Source organism: Leuciscus leuciscus (genome assembly GCF_965113295.1).
Source record: "Leuciscus leuciscus genome assembly, chromosome: 21".
In the NCBI taxonomy this organism is placed as follows: Eukaryota; Metazoa; Chordata; class Actinopteri; order Cypriniformes; family Leuciscidae; genus Leuciscus; species Leuciscus leuciscus.
The window spans coordinates 27,362,906-27,386,175 of record NC_138745.1 but is presented as its reverse complement, the minus strand read 5'-3'; the positions used below and the strand labels follow the sequence as shown (position 1 = coordinate 27,386,175).

The following is a 23,270-nucleotide window of genomic DNA, read 5'->3' as shown; positions in this document are numbered from 1 at the left end:
AATATGAATTATTAGTTCAAAAAATGCCTGTGTTGTTTGTAAGAGCAGTTGAAAAGATGAAGTAAATGCACTATGCCTGTGTGACTAGATTTGCCCACTTCATATATGCCTGTGTTGATGGTTGTCATCAGAAGAGCATTCCAGACACTCATGTTTGGCTAAGCTTTTCTGGTTTAATGAGAAAACTAAATATGGACAAGAGTGAGGCTGCTCTTTGACAAATCAACATATGAAGTGCAAATCCTAATATAATTCATTTAACATCCCGAGCCAAATAAACATGAGCAATTTGTATGGTAAAACCTTATGTTAGGAAAAGAGGATGTGAATTCATTGTGCAGTTGGTTAAACTTAATTGAAAATGAATATACATCACCTCCACAAACTGCAGAAGTTTACCCGTAGAGGTTTCAAAATCCTTCTTTACAGTTTCACTCTTTCGTAGCTGGCACTCAAGTACATAAATCCTTTTTTTCAGATCTTGGAGATCATCCTGTGTGAATATTAGAGTTGTCATATTTAACAGCAAAATGTACTTTTTTCTATACATTAAAATGGCATGGATTCAGAAACTGTCTAATATAAATTTGCAATTAAAACGGCAGATGTGCCACTGGACATGGTAAACTGCTTTGTCAATCCAGTGTTTTATACAGTACTTATATTTTAGCTTAACTCCTGAAGGAGGGTGTGCTAAAATAAGAATAACACAGAGTGCAATAAAAAAAAATACGCAAAAGCAATTGCAACAAAAACGTTATCCTACATAATCATTCATTTTATGAATAAAATAAATGCTGTGATCAAATATAAGTTTATTCTGGCGACATGCAAGGTTGCTAGCCAGATATTTCAAAAATAGCCTCATCAGCCCACGTCACCCTGCAAGATCATGTTAAAGCCTTCGCAGCACATCAGCCCTGTTACTGAATAATACAAATCAAACAGTGACCTACTTTTTGTAGTACACGAGAGAGGAAAAACCCGGAGTGGGACTTGCAGGGGATGTGGATTGTGAATGAGAAGGTAAGGCTAAGTGTAAAACTCTCAAAGTGAAATACCTTGCCCTGGCCGGGTTGCTCAGATTTCTGAGACTTCATTTCAGCTATCTCAGCCTCCAGGAGGTGGATGACCTCCTCGTAGTCCATCTCCATTCCTCTGGCCTGTTTCTGAGCTGCATCTGCCAGATGGATCCGGGTCCGCAGGGATCGGCTCTCCTCCATTGCAGATTTTGCTTCCTGCAACAGTGGGGTTTGCTGAGAATGCACGTACAGTAGGACGCTACATTGCTCAGGGGCTCTTCCCCCCTAACATTGCAAACTCATTGCACTTGAAGAGAAATGCCTGTACAGTCTCATCCCCCCCCCCTCCTTCCCCCATGACTCCCCACAGCATGACAAAGCACAGCTCTGCTTCTTTTAACTTAAACATTTGGATTTGTTTAAAGAGGCTTGAAAACAAGACATGAGCAAACAAGTTTCTGTTGGTACTGGAAGACTAGAACCAGTAAAACAAGCGGTTACATAATACAGGTATCGAAAAGTGTTTTGGCATTAATGAAAACCACAACAACATCGGATACTTGTCAGCACGGCATCAGTCAATAGTCATCAGACAAAGGAAAGGTAACCGGGTCAGCTGCGGGATATGATAGCACTCTTAATGAACAGGTGACACGAAAAAATGTGAAAATCACATGGTGAGGATCTAAAGATGAGCGCAGTGTGTGGTGGTTCACAATTATGCGTGACTTTCATATTGCAGACCTATTAGAGTAAGACTCAAAAACACATTTTACTCATTATGAGCACTATTAACTTATTTTAAACACCGAGAATAACTTATGAAAAGGGTACAGATAATTGCTCACTGAAAGAAGAACTTGACTTATTAAATAGACATGATGGATCTTACATTGACTATTTTCTAGCAGAGAGGCATATAAATTAGCACTTATCCATTTAATGTCCATGCATTATGGAGAATATCTGAAGTTTATTATAAGGATTGTGCATTGGTTACAGTTAATGTAATTTTCAAAGAATGTTGAATTCAAAGGCACATATAAATCTGTCCCGGAAATCGTGAAAAACATGGCTGGGGGAAAAAATAATAAGAATTCAATGAATTTCGGAAGCTAGTGTTAAGCCTTAGAGTCTCAAGAGGAAGTGGTTGCAATAGTGCAAAATTATTATATTCACATATTGTATATATTTAGTCGGTAAGATGTTTGTAATGTTTTTGAAAGAAGTGTCTTATTCTCATCAAGGATGCATTTATTTGATCAAAAATAAAGTAAAAACTCCAATACTTAAAATAAGATTTATTCCTGTGATGGCAAGCTGTACTTTCAGTACATGATCAATCATTTTAGTCAGGTGATCATTCAAAAATCATTCTGATACGCTGATTTGGAGCTCAAGAAACATTTCTTATTATTATCAATGTTGAAAACAGTTGTGCTGCTTTGAAAGTTCAAAATAAAAGTTATTGTGCACAGAACATTCAAAAGAACAGTTTTTATTTGACAGCTTTTGTATCTGTGTGTTTGTGTGTTTATATATATTTCTCGTTTTAAACATAATATCACTGCATTTTATTACATTTTTGCTTAAATCAAGAATAAAACCATTTGTGTAGGAAAATTAAGATTTTATTTAATATATATTCTCTGAACAAAAGTGTTAATAATATACGCAATTTTGATTCAAAAGCAAATTATTAGAATTTTTTTAAGAATGTTAAGATTTTCTTAAAATGAGAAAACAAAACAAAATATAGGGTGCTTCTCGATTCGCTCCCTAGCTTCCAAGGTCGTGAATCAGCCCTTTTTATAAACATCTATTGCGTGTCATTATGTGTAGTGAGTTGGCTCACGTGATTTATGTTTTGTGCTTCAGACCTTCCATAAGGGAACATGGTGAGCATCAATGCTCCCTGGTTTTCATGGTGCATTGTGGGACTTTTAATGGAGCGAATATGTCAGTGCACTGGTAGGATTTTGCCATTGATACCCTTAAAATGGCTGACTCCCTGATCATAGTTTTTTTATTTTTTTTAGTGCAGGGCTCTTCAAAGACCAAAACAAACTCTCTATCGTATCCATTACCCCAGAGCACAATGCAAAGATAAGATTTAAATGGAGAGTTCTCATCTTAAGGGTCACATGGACCAGTCACAAGTCACACCTCACACCGGTCACTGCTGCCCCCGCACACGTTTTACTGTAATGTAGCCGGGTGTGCACTGCGTGGATGGTGATGTTGCCTGCACATTTCTTGCAAGAGAGGAGGCTTAAAAGCCCACAGCTTCAATGCTGAAAAGCCTATCAGCCTACCTGTTGCTCTAATGGCAGATATAGAAGGTAAAGTGTGGGTGGAGGTGAAGAGAGCAGAAAGGATTCAGCACTACAGAACGAAGTTTTACAGAAACATGCAGGGCTTTAAAAAGCTTTGGTTTCACACCACGGGGAACGTACTACATCTATTAGCGCTCCAACATGATGAACTGGATACGAACTGAGCCCTCTGTAGTGCTCCAAGAGGGTGCAGCTGCGACTCTGCAGACTGGAGCAAAGCACTCTGGGAAGGGGAGACAGAAGTTGCATTGACCCTGACGCCAATTGAAACGCCACAGGGCCTCGAACAGCTGACCAAACATTCAGTGCGTCTCTTTGATAAAGATATAACTGCATTTTCCTCTTTATTTAGATCATCTCTTAAGGTCAACCGCAAGTGAAATTGCGGTCGAATGGTTTTGCGAGAGAAACGATACCGCCAGCAGCCGGGTCGATACGAGGGCATTAATAGTTTACCAAACACCATATACCATACATATCAACTAGTTTTTATATTTTCTATGAAAAGTGTGCCTCCTGCCCAAAACTTGCCGACACAATGTGAAGGTGTTCTAACGTGTTACATGTTGCTATGTGGTTGCTTTAAGGTACAATATGTACGATTTTTGTAATAAAATATTCAAAAAACACTTTCACAGTGTGACATATTTCATGCAGTTGTGTTCTTACATTATCCCAAAAGTTCCCAAGGATTTGTAAATCCATTTTTAAATAATGGCTCGTCCCTTGTCATTGTCGCCTATCAGTAACGTAATATTCGCTCTATCCTCGGTTTCTGCTTGTAGAAACCATAGATGTAAATACATAGATTCCTCATTAGTGGCCATTTCAATGGGTCGCTAACATAGGCCACCAATGAGCATCTATGTATTTATATATCTATGATAGTATCTTGCACGCTGCTGTTGTGTCGTTCAGTCATCATGGTTCACGATTATTGATTGCGAGTACAGAAAATGAAAAATTAAAACCGTAATGAACTGAGGCAAGCAGGCTAGAGAAATAAAACAAGGATCAATATCGACATGGCGTTTTCAGGATGGAGATAGCTTCGCGACAAACTTGGACTTGATAGAGCTTACCTGTCTTTTAATAGACAGTTAAGCAAATATATATTATTTATTGTACACATACAGTTATATTGCACTTTGTTTGTACTTAAGTAACACTATTTATCAAATCTGGTGACCAAGTCTGTGGCAGTGAAATTAAATACAGTATGTGTCGCACAAAAATATTTAGCCATTACTTGCAAATACTGTGGGTTTGTTCAAATGTACTTTTAGTACGATTGTTTTAAACGTATTTATTAGCTGATATATAATTATTATCCACACATCTCTGCATGGTGAAAACGACATCTCCCATCATTCCACTCTCGTTCATAGCGTCATCAAGCTTCGTCTTTGTTATTGTTTTGAAAATGCGAAAAAATTACAGATTGTACCTTTAATGGCAAAGTCAAAAAGAGCCCACCAACAAGTCTCTATGATATTTTGGTCTATAGATATGACTCCAGAGTCTCTTTCAATGCAAGTCTGTGGGATATTTGTTGCCCAATTTTATTGTACACTACAAATCAAAATTAATAATTTGTTTGCAGAAGGCATTTGCTATGATATTTTGGATCTAATACAATGACATTTATACACTCTTACGCTACCATTCAAAAGTTGGGGGTCAGTAAGATTTTTTTGTTTAATTTTAAGTTTCTTATCCACACCAAGGCTGTATGATCAAAAATACAGTAAAAACGTGATCTCATTACAATTTCAAGTAATTATTTTTCATTTTAATATATTTTAAAACACAGACATTACTCCAGTCTTCAGTGTCACATGATCCTTCAGAAATCATTCTAATATGCTGATTTGGTGCTCAAGAATCATTTCTTACTATTATCAATGTTGAAAACAGTTGTGCTGCTTTAAGGAAATCATGATAATTGTTTGCAGGATTGAAAAGAAACCTCAAAAGAACAGCATTTATTTGAAATAGAAATCTTTTGTAAAATTAAATTAAACTTTTGATTAAATTAATGTCTTTGCTGAATAAAATAATAAATTTCTTTTTTTTTTTAAGTCTTACTGACTCCAAACTTTTGAACAGTAATGTATTCAAGATGAAAATCGATTGCTTAAGAAAGTTTATAGCACACCTCTTCTCAACAAATCACATGATTTGATGTATCATTCACGTCCGTAGCACATACAAGCAAAACTTAAGTTTATTAATTTAAACAAACCCCTAACATTAAGCATAATCTAACATAATTGTGCCAACACAAATTTGACCAAGTGACACGCAGGAGAAGGATCAAAACGTACTGCTATCTTATTAACGGTCTAATAAAACCAAGTCAAATTAATCTTGCATTGAATCCTGAAGCTCTTTGGGTTTGGGTTTATGTAACAGACACTTCTGTGGCTCTGAGATAGAACCCAAAGGGCTAGTGGGAGCCTGTTCTTTATAACTCATAGAAAATAACTATTTCCAAACACCGATTGCCATCCCTCAATGCCCTACATACTTCATCTCCCACATGATGTTCTAATGTGGGTGTTTCAAGCTTCCATAGTGAGCACAACGCACCAAAAATAGATTTTTGGATATTGCTCATAGATTTCTTTTTTTTTGTACAGGGCTTCTAAGAAAATAATGCATTTTCAGCATTTACCATTCATGTACATAGCACCTGAATCTCACCTTTAAGGGTCTAATGGTACATGTGGCCAGAGCTCCCCCCTGTGGCATATCTAACACAGTATGGTAACAATGTCAAAAAAAACTAAACAAAATAAGATGTATGGAAACTTAAGGTAAAAGGCCTGCTTCACACTTGTTTAACAGCAAAATCATGCTATTTCTGAGCTTTCATCAAGGAAGTCAAACCCATTATTGTAGTTATAAACTGCTTAATTTGTCTAGATTTAGTTATATTATAAAGTGCTGTTTGAGCCTGTCGTTGCATGTAGAACTTGCTTCAACAACTTAAAAAAAAATGATTTGCTCAATTATTTTGTTGCCTAATAAAGTGCTGATAAATAGGTTGCAAACTCTTCTTGCAGCTCAGCTTTTGCATTGTGTTGTGATGTGCACACGTGCAGTGTGAATACTGTAACCTGCTAATGTGAGCACCAAAATGAATGTGTGCCATTTACTTTGCTTACGGTGCGAAACAGGCCTAAGAATGAGTTGCGTACCTGTTTAACTTTTGTCAGTTCTTGCTGCATCTTATGATTAAGGCTCTCGGATTCTGCAAGCTTATCCTGTTAGAACAGAGATCTTCACATGAGTCAGCATTAGAGTTAGCTCACTTATTCTCACAAATAGGATTAATGAGAGCCTCGCTCAATAACACATGAATGAATGTCACACGTTCCAGCATGTGACAGTGTTTAAAACTATTGTCATAGTGGTACCTGTATTCTCTTGAGCTCTCTCAAGGCCTCAATGTGGTCTTTTCTTATTCTCTCCATCTCATCCAGATCATCAGAGTCTGATAACGATGGCTTATAAAATAATAAATAATAATATATATATAAATATTATATTATAAACGCTGAAAAATACAGAGCCCCGCAAGACATGCAGGAAAAATATGTATATCGTGGCCACGAATTAACAAATTCGTTCCCATGACTCACTAATACATCAGCACGATATAATAAATTGTTCACTCGTTTTACTAAATCGTGGCCACATGTAATAATTTGACCATGATATACATATATACAGTATAATTTTTTTTGTCCGCATGTCATATGCAGGGTTCCATAAAAAAATGATAACAACATAATATATCATATATAAAAGTAATATTCAATATAAATAATATATTAATTATAATTTTAAAAACATTGACAAAAAAAATATTATATATATAAAATTAAAATCATTTGCACTTACTGTAGGGTTTGATGGAGACTCACTGAGATCATCTGATGTCAATCTCACTACTTCCTGTTCCAAGTCAGACTTGGACGGTAGTTTAAAGAGTTCCTTTGCCACACTCTCAAAATCTTACAGGAGAAAAATGTATTATGAAAATATGTTCAGTCACACAAAATGTAAAAAAAGGTTTAGAGGTTTATTTTTTAAACAAACCTGGAATAATGTACTGCACACATGTAAGGAGAGGTAAAAAGCCACCAGTACATAAACCACTACAACATAATGAGGACTGACAGAAATGATTCTCACCGCCATAAGCCACTGTCCCTCCTGGGTTCAAACGCAGTCTTTCTCTCAGAGTCAGGACCTGAGAGTCATTAGGCTTCAATCCCAGTGCCTCCAGTGTCTGTGGACAGAACAATCGCCCTTTTAGTTACACCAGCATAATGTGCTCACTGGTTCTCTCTCTCTCTCTCTCACACAAACACACACACATACACACGCCTCAATGTCTTTGTATAAAATATAATATAAATATTAATGAGATATATATATATATATATATATATATATATATATATATATATATATATATATAAAATGAATTGCCATTTAAATGACATTTTATTTTGATTAATTCATCCACTCAATAAATATTATTTTAAAAAATGATTATTTTTTACACATTTAGTATATACTGTATATATATATAACTGTAAAACAACCTTCTGGAGTAAAAATCTTTCTAAAAGTTGTCCATGCTTTAGACTATTTTCTATATCAACAGATCTACAGACTGCGCTGTATTGCACTGAAGCTGTGGCACAGTCTCTATTGATTTTCCCATCATACCACAGTAGAAGTGGATACGGGATTGCACGCTAACTGCACATATTGTTCAACAGTGGGATTAACTTCCCTCCACACATGATAGTAAAACCAAAAAAGATCAATACAGTGCTGACACTGATGGGTAACTAATCATTAAAGTCCGCCGGGGGAGATGACCAGCGTTTGACCTTGCCGTAAACATGAGATGTGTCTGTAATTCGGTACTTTGATCGTCATTCTCTAATTGAAAGGATATGCTTATGCAGACCTGCTCTATTTTCTCGGGCTTGAGTTCGAAGCTGGGAATTGAGGATGGAGGTTTTGAGGGTCTGCAGGTATTGCTGGAATTACAGGCAGCGGTCGCATCTGGGAAAAATAGAAAGAGAATCCAAATAAGTTAAACTGCACAAAAAAAGCTTTTTTTGCAAAACAGCTGTTTGTAATTTTTGTGAAGCACATCACATATTTTAGTAAGACTCTTACATAACTCAATGGGAGTATAATCTATCCGAGTAGATTGCTCACAGTGGGGGCCCAGTCAAGTATTTGTGCAAAAAAGTGTCTCTGCATTATATAACAAAATATCAAACCAAGTGGTATTTATTTTAAATATAGAAAAACTATTTTTTCACACTTTTCAATTAAAACATTTTACAAAAATATGTATTGTTCAAAATATATCCACTTTCTAGCTGTCAGACATTAGTGCAACATGTTCAAAATTAATCATTTGTTTGCAGAAGGCATTTGCTATGATATTTTGGATCTAATGCAATGATATTTATACACTCTTAAGCTACCATTCAAAAGTTTGGGGGCAGTGAGTTTTTTTTTTTTTTTTTTTAGAAATTAATACTTCTATTCAGCAAGTATGCATTGAAGAGTAAAGACAGTAACAATTTTTTTTTTTTTTCAAATAAATGCAGCCTTGGTGAGCATAACAGACTTCTTTGTAAAACATTTAAAACAGTAGTACTATTTAACAGTAGTGTAAGTGTTACTCCAAAAACATCTGAAGCACTTCGGGTCCACAATTTAAACTCTCATTCAAATATTACACCATTATATTTGATCCCTTATTATGGCTTGTATAAATGCTTTGTGTACAACAGGAATTAATATTGTTTGAACAGGCTGGTTTTTTTCCTCCATAAACCCAACCCCGACCAGACCTGTGGACTGGAGAGAAAGCACAATGCTTTGCTCAAAATAGTGGCAACCTTGTCAAATCCTCTTACGATGAATAACTGCAAAGTGTAACTGAACTCATAGGTGTGTGCTCTGACCGTGAACTCACTATCTCATCATTTATTGTTCACTCATTCATTATCCGCTTATTTATTTATCTTTTTTGGAGGGGGATTTATTTCCTGACAATGATTTCTTGGAAATTCAAAGCCCTTTTAGAATAATATCAGACAGTTACCTTCACAAATGAGACATAAAAGGGGGTCTTAATTAAGTTTTCATGCAATGTGAAGTCACTCATTTTCATTACCTGAGACTTGAATATTATGGAGAGGGGACATGGTGGTGGAAAAAAATATGAGATGGGAGGAAAAATATTAAGTCAATGGTTTTGCGTTCTCTGTCAAATGTTTTGCGTTCCCCTGAGAAACTTTGCATTCACTCCCAAAACCTTTGTGTTCCCTCGCAAAAACGTATTCGTTCGCTCACAAAACTTTTGTGTTCTTTGCGAGTGAACGCAAAGTTTCTCGGTGGGAACGCAAAACATTTGAAAGAGAACGCAAAACCATTTCCAAATAATTATTCCTCCTATCTCATATTGTTTTTCTTCACCATGTCCTTTTAGGGGCTCCATAGAATATGTACATGCTGTTCTTACTATGATCCTTATAAGGTATTCCCAATTAGATATTATATACTGTACTCTTAAAAAAAGTCACAGTAATGTTCTTCATTTCATATTTCATGTTTGTTGTTCAGTACAGCTGGTTAAATCTGCTTTGAAATCACAGCTGAGAGGAGCTTTATGGAAGGTTCTCGTCAATGAAATGAAACCCTGTCCTGAACAGACCTCGGGATCCTCGATTTCACCTGGAGTTATGTCATGTTGATGCTAATATCCATTTTCAGAACCATGCCAGCTGGACTATTTTGAGTTACAAACACAGCATCTCATCGGCACATGGCTGTCTAAACGTCTGCTGAACAGGTAGTCTAATCCAGGTTATGACAGAACGTTCCTTATCTAGGAGTTTCAGATTGTTCACAAGTAAAATTCCATTCACAATGCATTAGAATGTGAAACACTGCACAGATAGTCCAACACCATCTGTGAATAACAATAGGAGTGCCTATGGTTAGTTCTGGGTTCAATACAAATTAAGATAGCAACATCTGTGGCATACTGTTACCACAGAAAAGATCTTTGAATTTTTTCATTTTGACTATTTTAAAGCAAAATTTAATTATAGTAAAGCACTTACCATCTTGTATTTGTTTAAAGTATTGACGCATATATATGTTGTTTAATTGACAAATGTAAGTATTTCAGGTGTAAAGTATTTGGTAACTTTAGTTTAGGGTCCAATTCTCCCTATCAACTAACAATTAACTACGACTTTTGCCTAATAGTGAGAATTTGACCCTAAACTAAAACGGTACCAAGTATTTATATATCATTATAGCATTTTAATTTACGCTGTTTTTTTGTTAACTTTTTTCTTTTGATTTTGGAGTGAAATGCGTTTTGAGACTGCATATAGAACAGCATATGTATATAGTTTCAAAACTAATGTATTTTAATGCTTCTTTGCCCCCATGTATTTTCATTGTATGATCCTTACTGTACTATTTGTGTTCCTTTGGATAATATTCTGTAATAACCTACTTTATGACACAAACTTAGTATTAAACTTAGGGGATTCTTATAGGGGGAATACAGGTTACCAGTACCAGAGTTGGCTACTGTGGTGCAGGCACTCTCAAGTGAGGACACGGGGGTGAGATTAGGCTTTCCTATTGCTGGTCGTACCTGTAAGGAAAGACACAAATTGAAGCCTTTAAGAAAGCATTATCTCAAGCAGTGCCAAAGAACATTTACTGCATTACTGAATCACTCTTACCAGACTGGAATCAGCCACAGTCTTATGTCTTACCTTAGTAAGTTCTACAGAAGGCAACGTCTCACTTCCAGAGTTGGGGGTGTTGGCTATCTTGGGAATGAGAACTCCAGTGGGCCTGAGTTGGGGAGTTGTACTGCAGGGAGGTTGAATGGAGATGGGGCTGTGGGGTCCACTGCTGGAGCCAGAAGAAGACCTTCGTCTGATAAACGCTATCTCTACTGTAGGGTCTGGTCTGTAGGGTCAAACAGTGACATGTGCAAACATATGACCTTTCAGTCTTTCAGCATTTGTCTTGGACAGAAGCAAACTCTGCATATTTTTCCTATGTTGTCATGCAGGGAAAATTGTCTTGAAAGGTTGTGTTTATATAGACATATGTCTGAGTTTTAACCTGAGTTTTGTTCGAGTGAGTAGGATTTTGGCTTCTTCATGTGTTACTCCAACGAGAGACTCCTTATTGATGGATATGAGCTGGTCCCCGGCCTTTAGTCTCCCATCCTAGAGTCACAAAGAGAAAAACATTTTACTTAATTTAAATTTTTCTTCAGCTTAATTTACTTCACCTTACATTACTATTCAAAAGTTTTGTTTTTGAAAGAAGTCTAGATGCTCACTAAAGCATATGTGTGATACTGTAAAATACAGAAAAACAGTAATATTGTAAAATATTATTACAATTTGAAACAACTGTCGTCTATTTTAATGAATTTTAAAATATAATTTATTGCTGTGATGGCAACTCTGAAGTTTCAGCATCATTACTCCAGTCCTCAGTGTCACATGATCCTTCAGAAATCATTCTAATATGCTAATTTGTGCTCATGAAACATTTCTTATTATCATCAAAGTAGAAAACAGTTGTGCTTCTCAATATTTTTGTGGAAACTGTGTTTTTTCAGCATTCTTTGATAAATAGAAAGTTAAATAGAACAATTAATTTTTAATAGAATTGTTTGTAACATTTTTACTGTTACTTTTGATTAATTTAATGCATCTTTGCTAAATAAAGTATTCATCTATTTTTTTTAAAAACATACTGACCCCAAACTTTTCAACAGTCGTGAAATTTACTCACTTAACTTCACCTTCATTTATCTCACTTCACCTCACCTCAATTTACTTCACTTCATTCACAAAGTACTACAGTGTTTCACAAGCAAATTATGTAAAAAAAAATAGGACCCTACATGTTTTTTTTTGTTGTTGCAATTTTACAAATTAACAATAATAATACATAAACATACTTTTTGGCAGTCGCCCCCTTGCATTATTTCCTGAACGAACACCATTGGCCCCTCTGCACGGTTAGCTCCGCCCCTGATGACCAAGCCTAATCCTGTCCCTTTGGCAACACATATCAACTGAATCATGCAGTTTCTGGGGAAAGAGAGGTTAAGATAAGGGCTAGGATCAACAGCAGAAACAATGAATCCTGAGGTGATTAGTTTTTTTTTTTTTCAATAACCATAAATTAATCTGTTGTGGGATTTCACTCTCACTCGGGCTAGGTCCGGTGTTTTCAGGCTTAAACTCTTCAATCAGGACACTATTAATTGCATTAGTGTGAGAAACCTGCTGGGTTCTGTCATTCATTTTTGATAGTAGAATTTTTTTTTTTTTAAGTATATGCGAAAGGATCATAATAAAGCACCGGATAAAATCTGAATTAGATCTACAGTGTGTCTTTTGGTTCTTACGTGCAGACTTGTGGAGGTGGGGAGGTAATGCAGGCAGTGGTGTATACTGGGTTTGGGTCTTTAGGGCTCAGAAGCAGAGGACTGGTTGACCTGGAAGATGAGGAGGAGGAGGCAGTGTCGGTCATCTTTCCTGAAGACAAGAGATTTGATTTTTAATACTCTCAATCTAAACTTTTGCTACTCTTTCACTTAAAAATAACACAAATGAATGCTACAATAGAAATACCACAGTACACTTAGAATAAGAACAACCTACACTTTTTTTTTTTTTTTTTTACCTATTTATGTTTACACTAATGTTCAAAAGTTTGGGGTAGGAAAGATTTGTTTAATGTTTTAAAAAGAAGTATCCAACACTCACCAATGCTGCATTTATTTGATCAAAAATACAAACTGTATTATTATTAATTTAACTGATTTGTATTTTACGAAAGCACTGAACAGCAACATAAAATAAATAAATAATCATTTACAAAAAACAACAACAATTCTAGCATTTCGAGATTAAAGTCGAAACATTTTTAGATTAAAGCTGAAACATTGCGAGAATAAAATCGTAATATTTTGAGAACAGTCAAAATTACGAGAAGTCTTCCATAGAGGTTTGTGTGTGTGTGTGTGTGTGTGTGTGTATAAAGAAATGTGCTCGTGAAGTCTATCTGGGCTTGCAACAAAAGGAAATTCTACAGGTGTTAATCTTACAACATGGCATTACCCTTTGGTTTTTTTGGGGGGTTTTTATACGTTGCGGTTCAGGGCTTCCGTAGTATTTGAATATATTTTAAAATGTAATTTATTCCTGTGATGCCAATGCTGAATTTTCAGCAGCCATTACTCCAGTCTTGTTTGGTGCTCAAGTAACATTTCTAATTATTATCACAGTTGAAAACGGTTGTAACTTCTTACTGTCACATGTGATTAATTTAATGCATAATTGCTGAATAAAAGTATTTATTTCTTTAAAAAAATCTTACTGATCCTGATACATTTTGGTTCAAGTATATTCTGATGCATGCTTGGCTCTTTATGTAGAAAAATGATGTTATGGAAGAACTAAACTAAAGCTTTTAAGTTGGCAACACTGTAGGCTGTTTTTGTCCATCATTTCAATATTCTCTCAAAATCAGACATTAGTCATTCACTCCTGAAATGCAGTATAGTGATAGACGTAATGGAAAATACCTGTGGAAACAGAGATGTCTGATCCAGAACTGGTACTATTGCTCGAGCCATATTTTTCCATTAGTTCAGCAAATTCCCTCCTAATGATAAACATATAAAGGAACATGCAAGATCATATATACATTCACCTTTCCTGGAGCCATAATTTTCCAGTTGTTCATAATAGGACGGCTTTTGTACAGACTAACACTCTTACTTAATTTTTTCTGTCTCTGAGAGAGTAAACATTATGTGGGCTTTCCTTTCTGCAAAATCATGCATTACATAATTATGAATGTACTTGTTATGTTCTAAAGGAGAATGCTGAATGATATTATTCTTCTTAGTTTTTAAAATACACAAAAAATAATGAACACACCCCTATTAAACCTACATTTTGCAAGACAGTCCCAAGTTATTTGTCAACTCCCATTAAATGAAACTTCCTCATTAGTCCACAAAGAAGCTTAGAAGCACTTAATTAGATTACGGACGTAATCACAGATAAATTGGCATCAAATTTAAAAGCCGGACTGTTTCCAAACCTGAAATGTGATCTAAGCAGTAATCTTTAAATTCTTGACATTATGTTCCCAAAATCTGTGTACTGTACTGAAGCAGTTTGTTTAAGGTGATTGATTGTCCATTATTTATGAGGATAATCCTTTAACACCGTTCCAGCTTTAAACCTGACCCCAGCTGGTTTAACCCAGGACACATATGACAGACTTGCGGCCCAAATACGTCAACAGCTGTTCTGTCGAGAGAACAAAAGTGCTCATCAGGAAGTCACTGAGACCAGCAAAATGCCAGCTCGAGTTAAACTAATACAGACAGAAAGAACTTGACAACTGCCCAAAACCGAGACCTCTGGCTAAGCAGACAGTGCCAAAACAACAACAAATTTGTGTTGCTAGAACAGAATTACTCTATAGATCAAATCTAGAAGCAGTGTTATTTCAGATTTTAGTTTAGTTTTATTAATATTTGAATTACCTTTACATTTTTTTGTTTTCATGTAAATTTTAGTCTAAAATGTAGTAAATTTTCATGTTCATTTTTTTTAATTATTAGTAATTTTGTTATGTGCTTTGTTTATCAGTTTATTCAGTTTTTTTTAAACATTGCTATTTTTATATTTATTTCCACTTTAGGTTTTATTTATTTTCAGTAAATAATTTAGTTTACATTTATTTTAGTTTGTTGTCAAATTGAAATTTTCACTTATTTATAATTTATTTTATTTCAGCTTTATTTCAATTAACAGAAATGTTTATAATAGTTTAAAGGGATAGTTCACTTTGAAATAAATTTTTGGTACGTTTTAGCTTACCTCAAGGGGATCCAAGATGTAGGTGTCTTTTTTTCCGCAGTAGTTTCAATTTTGATATTTTTAGGTCAAACCGTTCTTGTCTGTCAGTCATATAATGCAGGTCTGTGGTCATTATCTCAAAGAGCATGCACAGAGTCCAAATTAAAACAATTCCCCGTCGTCCAAATTAAACAATTCCCCATCGTAAGTACACATTGATGGCCTAAGACACGAAACGAGCGGTTTGTGTGAGAAAACTAACAGTATTTATATCATTTTTACCTCTTATACACAGCCATGTCGAAGTGATCTGATCTGACGTGTACGCAGACTGGTGCATAGATATGTATACACTAGATGTCGCCTTGTCTACGGCAGTTCATTGGAACGAATGTCTTTAAGGCGACATCTAGTGTATATATCTATGCACCAGTCTGCGCACACGTCAGATCAGATCACTTCGACATGGCTGCGTATAAGAGGTAAAAACGATATAAATACTGTTTGTTTTCTCACACAAACTGCTCGTTTCGTGTCTTAGGCCATCAATGTGTACTTACGATGGGGAATTGTTTAATTTGGACGACGGGGAATTGTTTTAATTTGGACTCTGTGCATGCTCTTTGAGACAGTGACCATCGACCTGCATTATATGACTGACAGACAAGAACGGTTTGACCTAAAAATATCAAAATTGAAACTACTGCGGAAAAAAAGACACCTACATCTTGGATGCCCTTGAGGTAAGCTAAAACATACCAAAATTTTTTTTAAAAGGGAACTATCCCTTTAAGTGGTAACACAAAAAGGTCTCATTTGACAATGTGCAATACATTTTATCAGCATTTATTAGCCTTTGTTAATGTTAGTTAAAAATGTTCATGTTCATGTTAGTTCTCAGTGTATAACTAATGTTAACAAATGAAACCTTATTGAAAAGTGTTACCATTTTGGTTTTAGTTATAGTTAACGATAATAACCCTGATTAGAAGATTTTAAAACAGCTAGACTCATGTTTGGAGTTCATAAAAAAAAGGCAAAACATTTGTGCTGGAAATATGCCATCACACTACAAGTGCCAAAATTCTCAATAAAGTGCTAAAGACTTTAATGCACTTAAGTGTATTAAGACTATTTTTAGATTTTATTTAAATCAAGACACTCCTCTGTACTCATCCATTTATAGGATTCATTTAGAGGGTCAAAAACAGGATAGAAAATTGCTTTTTCTTCTAAATTAGTCTGGTTTTTTTATGAAAAAATATTAATAACATAAGTAGACCTCAAAGAAGATTATGAAAATGTTAAAAATGCAGTTCATTACCCCTTTAAAAGTCATCTTACCTGGAAGGGTCGTCACGTACTATCAGTAAAGACATGTGATTTGTAGATGATGCCATGCGAAGAACCTCCACTGCCCTAATAAAACATCAGTTTAGTCGTTTTAATACACTTAAGTCATCTTATAATTTATTGCAGATCAATAACCAATACACAATACATTACTTTTCATTTGTAACGCCTCCTAAATTCATGTTGTTAACATCTAAAATGAGGTCCCCTGCTTTAAGACGGCCTGAAAGACAGAAAGGAACATCATCCATCATTCCCAGAATCCAAGTAAATACATTCATTGGAGATTTGGGGAGAAAGAACATACCGTCCTGCGCCGCCACGCCACCTGGCAAAACCCGTTTAATGAAAATACCAAACTCTTCACCGCTCTGTTCCCTGTAGCCCCCAATAATCTTCACGCCTATCAGATTGAGAACAAGATTTTTTGGATTAATTCTTTACATGGGGGTGAAATTAAATTGTGCATCAAATGCCTTGAAAAATGAAGCAGTGTAATTGTGCTGTGGTTCTCACCAAGTCCTTTTTTACAGTCTGTGAAGTCTAGTCTCTCCACAGCACGGTTGATGCCATGGGGCCCCATTATTGTCCTAAAAAAAATAAAAATTATTTTGTTGCAGACTGTTTTTAAAAATACAGATTATCGAATGGATGGTTATAATGCGGTCGACCCTCTGATGCATGAATTATTAAATCCCAAAGAAAAGAATATAATCATTCCCAATCTTTTGCATATTGAGAGAGTTACAAATCTGTCCATTACAGCAGAAGATCATGGTAAATATTACAGAAAAAAAAGGACATTCATACAGTATAAAGGAATAAAGAAAGAATAAAGGAAATACCAATGTGGATGTAACAAACACCTGAATGGTTAAAATGGATTTTTAAACATCTGTACTGTAATGGACACATGCTTTAGAGGGTTAAATCACTCATAATATAGAAATATCGGAATGTATGATTTCAAAGTGGGGTTACACTCTTAGAAGAAAAGGTTCTATATAGAACCTTAAAGGGTTCTTTCAGACATTTTATATGTAGAACCTTTTAGCAGTTCCCATCATGGTATCATTTAATGGATTTAGATTTAATTATTTAATTTTGTTTTAATTCACTTTTAACTATAGTCAAATTTTAGTAATGAAACATCTCGTAAACATACTTTATCACTAGGGAATAAATAAAATATCCCTTTAAACATGAAAGTATTATGCAGTCAAGACATTTCTCCTTACATAGTACCCTTATGGCATTAATTTAGTCAAAAGCCTAGGGTTCTATATATTTTTCTAAGAATATATAATGTATATAATATAATGTTTTTGATTACAGTAAATAGAACAGTGGTTGAAGTAATAACATTATCAGCCAAAAAAAATTAAATAAAAAAAAAATGCTTATACAGGAAGTAGGTTATTGTGCTTGGGCTTATATTAAAATCACTAAAGCATGTACTGTAGGTAAACAATAAAAGCGCCAAATGATAAATCCTTATAAAAAGAGGGTATGTATCCAATCCGGTAAACTGCAGTTTGATCTCTATTGCATTTAATCCCCATAACAGACAAAGCAACAGAATACAATATTTTGACTTAAACTAGGACATTGAGTGAGATGTTAATAAAGCTCTGAACAATGTGTTTCTTTTTATAAAACAAATATTACATATTTTCTTTTTAACCCTCATGTTGATAACATTTACTTGTAATATTTATTTTCCGTACATACTTTGAAACGCTGCATGTGTACAATATATGAATAGTACTTTCAAAACTGACCTATAATTTGCACTTCAGATTTGTTATGATTTGCTGAAGCTTTATCCTTCTGTTTGACTAAGAAATGCGCTCTTTTGAAAAGGCGATTGGTGTTCAGTATTAATGTTGGGTTTGTTTGAGGTCAATAAAACCCCTGCAAAAACACACAACAGAAAAATAAAACAAATCAAAGGAAACATCTGGAAGGAGTGTACTTGTACATTGTGTACAATAGAAAATCTAGGCATGTGAAAATGCATTGCGTTTATTAATACCTGGGGTCACTGAGAGCACAAATGTAACGTGAAGAGGCGTATTATCGAGTTGACAAGTATAATCAATCAGATCAGGAAAAGCATGTTTTTGAGATATTAAAATGCAGGTTAACTTAATATTAGTTTTTATGTTTTGCATTATATATGGCAGCATAATATACAAGTTATGATTTTAAAATAAATATATATATTCTGTATTGGTGTAAAAAAAAAGTCATTTTTCAGCACTCCTTTTATTATACAGTACTAAATGGCAATAAACATATGTAGTAGCTAAAGACTAAGATGATGGTTCAACTCCAGGATTTGTAATCTCAGACTAAAGTGCTGTTTTTGTTTTGTTGAGTTCATGTGCCGGTCAGCCAGGACTGAGCAGGATGACAAGGACAAACTCTTGTGCTTCCTACTAGTGATGTATTTAACCTGATTCCTATCCCCGCAATTAGTTTTCTTCGTTATCTCCGTTGCTGCACTGTAAACAGTGCACTTTAATCTCGATCACATCAAGAGTAACAAAGAGAATTAGAATTAAGTTCAGTGTAATGATGCTCTGTCCTTTACTGCAACAGGCGGGTCGTGGATACGGCGTGTTTACTTCCATCAAATCTGTATAAAAAATGGTTATGCATGCTTTTGTCCTACACAAACTTCAAATCAACAAATTTAAAGCATAATGGGAAATACAAGGATTTGTCTTTAACGAGTCACCCTGAACAAACAGAGCTCAGATGTAGTGCGTGCAACTGTTACAAAAGATCCAGCATTAAACTGATCACTTAATTCTACCTAATCTGTTTTACCCTGCTCAAGCCATGTAAGGATATGCACTCAAGTGACTACAGCAAAAGCACGCAAAACGAGTGCATCCTATCTGTCTTGCTCTAACATTCCACTTCCTGCTGGTTCATCACCATAATGATGAACTTTAAATGTTCCTACTGTATGTACAGTAATTGCTGTCAGCATTGAAAGCAATTTTATATGCATTATTAGAGCAGCACAAAGTAGTAAACAGAATATTAGGATATGCTGAAATGTTCCAATGCAAATGTAATATCCATGCCTATGTTTTAAACAGACGAACAAGCAGAAACATGAGGGTAACTACACAAGCACAGCAAATGAGGCTACAACAGAAAACAAACAAGCTTTAAAAGCATTAGTATTTGCTTAATCTCAAGTCACAGAAACAAGCGGATAATGGCATTTCCTACCAGTAGAGAAGTGATAGCCCGTCAAAGCGTTCTGCCTCCACTGGAAGCAGTGCCATTGCAGGTCCACGAGCAACTGATGATGTGTTGTAAAAATCTACGATATCACCGGGTTGGGGAGAGCGGTGGTTCAAATCAGGTCAGTCTCGATGACCGAGAGACAGCAATCTACCCAGACAGTAACAGACAAACTCCTACCTATCCACTAATCTGTCCTGATACTCCACAGTCACATGGTTTGCCTCACCTCTCTCTGCGCTGTCACAGCTGATGATGATTCTGTCTCTCCCGAGGCAGGAAGGCTCAAAACTTGACGCCGGACTGTGATGTGGAACGAGGGGACGGGAGTCTGACTGCATGATTTCTGACGCGGGGACACTGAATGACAAGCACTGTGGAGTCTATGTAAAACTGAAAAGAAAAATAAGAAACAAATTAGATTTGTCCAAATAAAAAATAAAAAAACGATATACAGTGGATATAAAAAGTCTACACACCCCTGTTAAAATGCCAGGTTTTTGTGATTTTTGTGAACTTCTTTTTTGACCTACAGTATAATGTGACCAATTCAATTGGAATTAAAAATAAAAACCTTACAATGACCTGATTGCATAAGTGTGCACACCCTCTTATAACTGGGGATGTGGCTGTGTTCCGAATTAACCAATCACATTCAAACTCATGTTAAACAGAAGTCATTACACACCTGCCATCATTTAAAGTGACTCTGATTAATCACAAATAAAGTTCAGCTGTTCTAGTAGGATTTTTCTGACATTTTCTTATGCATCTCAGAACAAAAGCCATGGTCCGCAGAGAGCTTCCAAAGCATCAGAGGGATCTCATTGTTGAAAGATTTCAGACAGGAGAAGGGTACAAAAGAACTTCCAAAGCATTAGATATACCATGGAACACAGTGAAGACAGTCATCATCAAGTGGAGAAAATATGGCACAACAGAGACATTACCAAGAACTGGACGTCCCTCCAAAATTGATGAAAAGACGAGAAGAAACCTGGTCAGGGAGGATTCCAAGAGGCCTACAGCAACATTAAAGGAACTGCAGGAATTTCTGGCAAGTACTGGCTGTGTGCTACATATGACAACAATCTCCTGTATTCTTCATATGAATGGGCTATGGGGTAGGGTGGCAAGACGGAAGCCTTTTCTTACAAAGAAAAACATCCAAGCCCAGCTAAAGTTTGCAAAAACAAACATCAAGTCCCCCAAAAGCACGTGGGAAAATGTATTATGGTCTGATGAAACCAAGGTTGAACTTGTTGGTCAGAATTCCAAAAGGTAGGCTATGTTTGGCACAAAAACAACACTGCACATCACCCAAAGAACGCCATACCCACGTGAAGCATGGTGGTGGCAGCATCATGCTTTGGGGCTGTTTTTATTCAGCTGGAACCGGGGCATTAGTCAGGGTGGAGGGAATTATGAACAGTTCCAAATACCAGGCAATTTTGGCACAAAACCTTCAGGCGTCTGTTAGAAAGCTGAAGATGAAGAGGAAGTTCACCTTTCAGCACGACAACGACCCAAAGCACACATTCAAATCCACAAAAGCATGGCTTCACCAGAAGAAGATTAACGTTTTGGAATGGCCCAGCCAGAGCCCAGATCTGAAACCAATTGAACATCTGTGGGGTGATCTGACGAGGGCTGTGCACTGAGATGGAGCGCTTTTGCAAAGAAGAGTGGGCAAATATTGCCACGTCAAGATGTGCCATGCTAATAGATTAAAATGCTTATTAAAAACGTAATAAAATCAAAAGGTGCTTCAACAAAGTATTAGTTTAAGGGTGAACCTGGCATTTTAACAGGGGTGTGTAGACTTTTTATATCCACTGTGCATAAACATGATAAATAACGCAAACAGATATCCATAAAAACGTGTCTATGGGTCAGATTTACTAACAGCTTGCGCCAGCGCAAACCCTCTTTTGTCGTTAAAAAAATACTGTCAGGATTTACTAAAGACAAGCAGTAAAAAAATAGCAGTGAAAAGGCGTGGACAGGGTTTGTAGGAGTTTACCTTTCAGTCGAAAAATTTATGGGATTTAAATGAATTAAGCAAGGTGATTTACTAAGGTTTGCGCTCGTCAATTTACTAATGTTTGCGTTATTATTTACCGCCCAAAAAAGCACGTCTAAACCAGACGCTGACTGGTAGATTGCGTCTTATGGAAATGATATGACTGCGTCTGTGTTCTTTAATTTGCGCGTCGTCAGTAGATCACGCACAGAACTTTTTAGGGGTGTGCGACATCATGATTTTTGATCGTGGACGATTAAAATGTCTCCACGGTCTGCTTTTGAAGAAATATCGTAGTATCGTGCTACAGTGCATTCTATCAGTTGCAGTCCTGGCGCCTCTGTCCCAACATACAGTACAGTGCGATGTTCCTTCACATCACATGTTAACGCAGATGTCGAGTTACACTCACGGGATAGCCAACTGCAATTCACAAAAGTTCATTATTTGCATGTGCTTTAAAGCCTGGCTCGACTGGCTGGTTAAACATTTGTCCGTGTCTGTGCCGGTGTCCGTGCCGCAGTAGCAGTATTAACATTAAGTGACATGGCATCTGACACACAGAAGCCAATGGCACATGTGACTATGCGTATTGGCACATCCGATGGCACATCCGGTCTTCATTGGCATGTGCCAGTGGATAGTGGCATGTGTCGCTGACATTATTGGCATGTGCCAGTGGATAGTGGCATCATGTGTGTGTCACTGACATTATGCGCTGTCGGAAACAATCGACAACTCCAGCATTAATCTATTAAAATATGTAATGTCATAATTACAATGTTTTGAGAGTTTACTTATGTAATTGTTGCATTAAGCTATGAATTAATAAACATTTATTGATGAGAACTATTTCATGTCTTTTAATTTACAGTAGCATGAACCACGAGTAGTCGAGTAACTCGAGTATTGTTTTGATAAGAAATCGACTAGCAGAAATCAGTAGTCGTGCAACCACTAATATATACATACAATTAATCTTATATATTGTGCCTTTAATGACCCTTAAGTCTTAAAGACCCCCTGTGGTGAAAATCAGGTTTTCAATGTTATTTACTGTATATGTCTTTGCTGTTTTAATATGCTTTAAGATAACCCATGTGCAAATTCATTAGTCAACACCATTGCTGAGTACCAAAGATCTGTTTTCAAACATATATGGCTGAATTAAACCAATATTTCCACTTGCCATTGTGCAGCATTTACTACAGTTGACCAAGTTGATCAGGTAGTCCGAGCTGGTGTGATTGGGAGGAGGCAGGGACTAATTTGCATATTCATGCATGAT

General features: G+C 36.0%; 1 protein-coding gene across 2 annotated transcripts in view; it reads right to left on the bottom strand.

Annotated features, from left to right (window-relative positions):
- Nucleotides 1-20,151, bottom strand: part of stxbp4 (syntaxin binding protein 4) — a 34,077-nt gene extending 13,926 nt beyond the window's left edge. For both annotated transcript variants that reach the window (XM_082151168.1, XM_082151169.1), the window contains exons 1-18: nucleotides 19,945-20,151; nucleotides 17,212-17,285; nucleotides 17,003-17,098; nucleotides 16,849-16,918; nucleotides 16,687-16,761; nucleotides 14,052-14,131; nucleotides 12,870-12,999; nucleotides 12,417-12,549; nucleotides 11,564-11,670; nucleotides 11,206-11,404; nucleotides 11,003-11,081; nucleotides 8,352-8,449; nucleotides 7,562-7,658; nucleotides 7,268-7,380; nucleotides 6,781-6,870; nucleotides 6,562-6,627; nucleotides 1,062-1,238; nucleotides 377-493 (exon numbers count right to left, since the gene is read on the bottom strand). In XM_082151168.1, coding sequence (XP_082007294.1) covers nucleotides 377-493; nucleotides 1,062-1,238; nucleotides 6,562-6,627; nucleotides 6,781-6,870; nucleotides 7,268-7,380; nucleotides 7,562-7,658; nucleotides 8,352-8,449; nucleotides 11,003-11,081; nucleotides 11,206-11,404; nucleotides 11,564-11,670; nucleotides 12,417-12,549; nucleotides 12,870-12,999; nucleotides 14,052-14,131; nucleotides 16,687-16,761; nucleotides 16,849-16,918; nucleotides 17,003-17,098; nucleotides 17,212-17,285; nucleotides 19,945-20,000 — 1,857 coding nt within the window. In that variant the 5' untranslated portion in view covers nucleotides 20,001-20,151. The remainder of the gene's footprint in view (nucleotides 1-376; nucleotides 494-1,061; nucleotides 1,239-6,561; nucleotides 6,628-6,780; nucleotides 6,871-7,267; nucleotides 7,381-7,561; nucleotides 7,659-8,351; nucleotides 8,450-11,002; nucleotides 11,082-11,205; nucleotides 11,405-11,563; nucleotides 11,671-12,416; nucleotides 12,550-12,869; nucleotides 13,000-14,051; nucleotides 14,132-16,686; nucleotides 16,762-16,848; nucleotides 16,919-17,002; nucleotides 17,099-17,211; nucleotides 17,286-19,944) is intronic.
- Nucleotides 20,152-23,270: the final 3,119 nt, after the last annotated feature.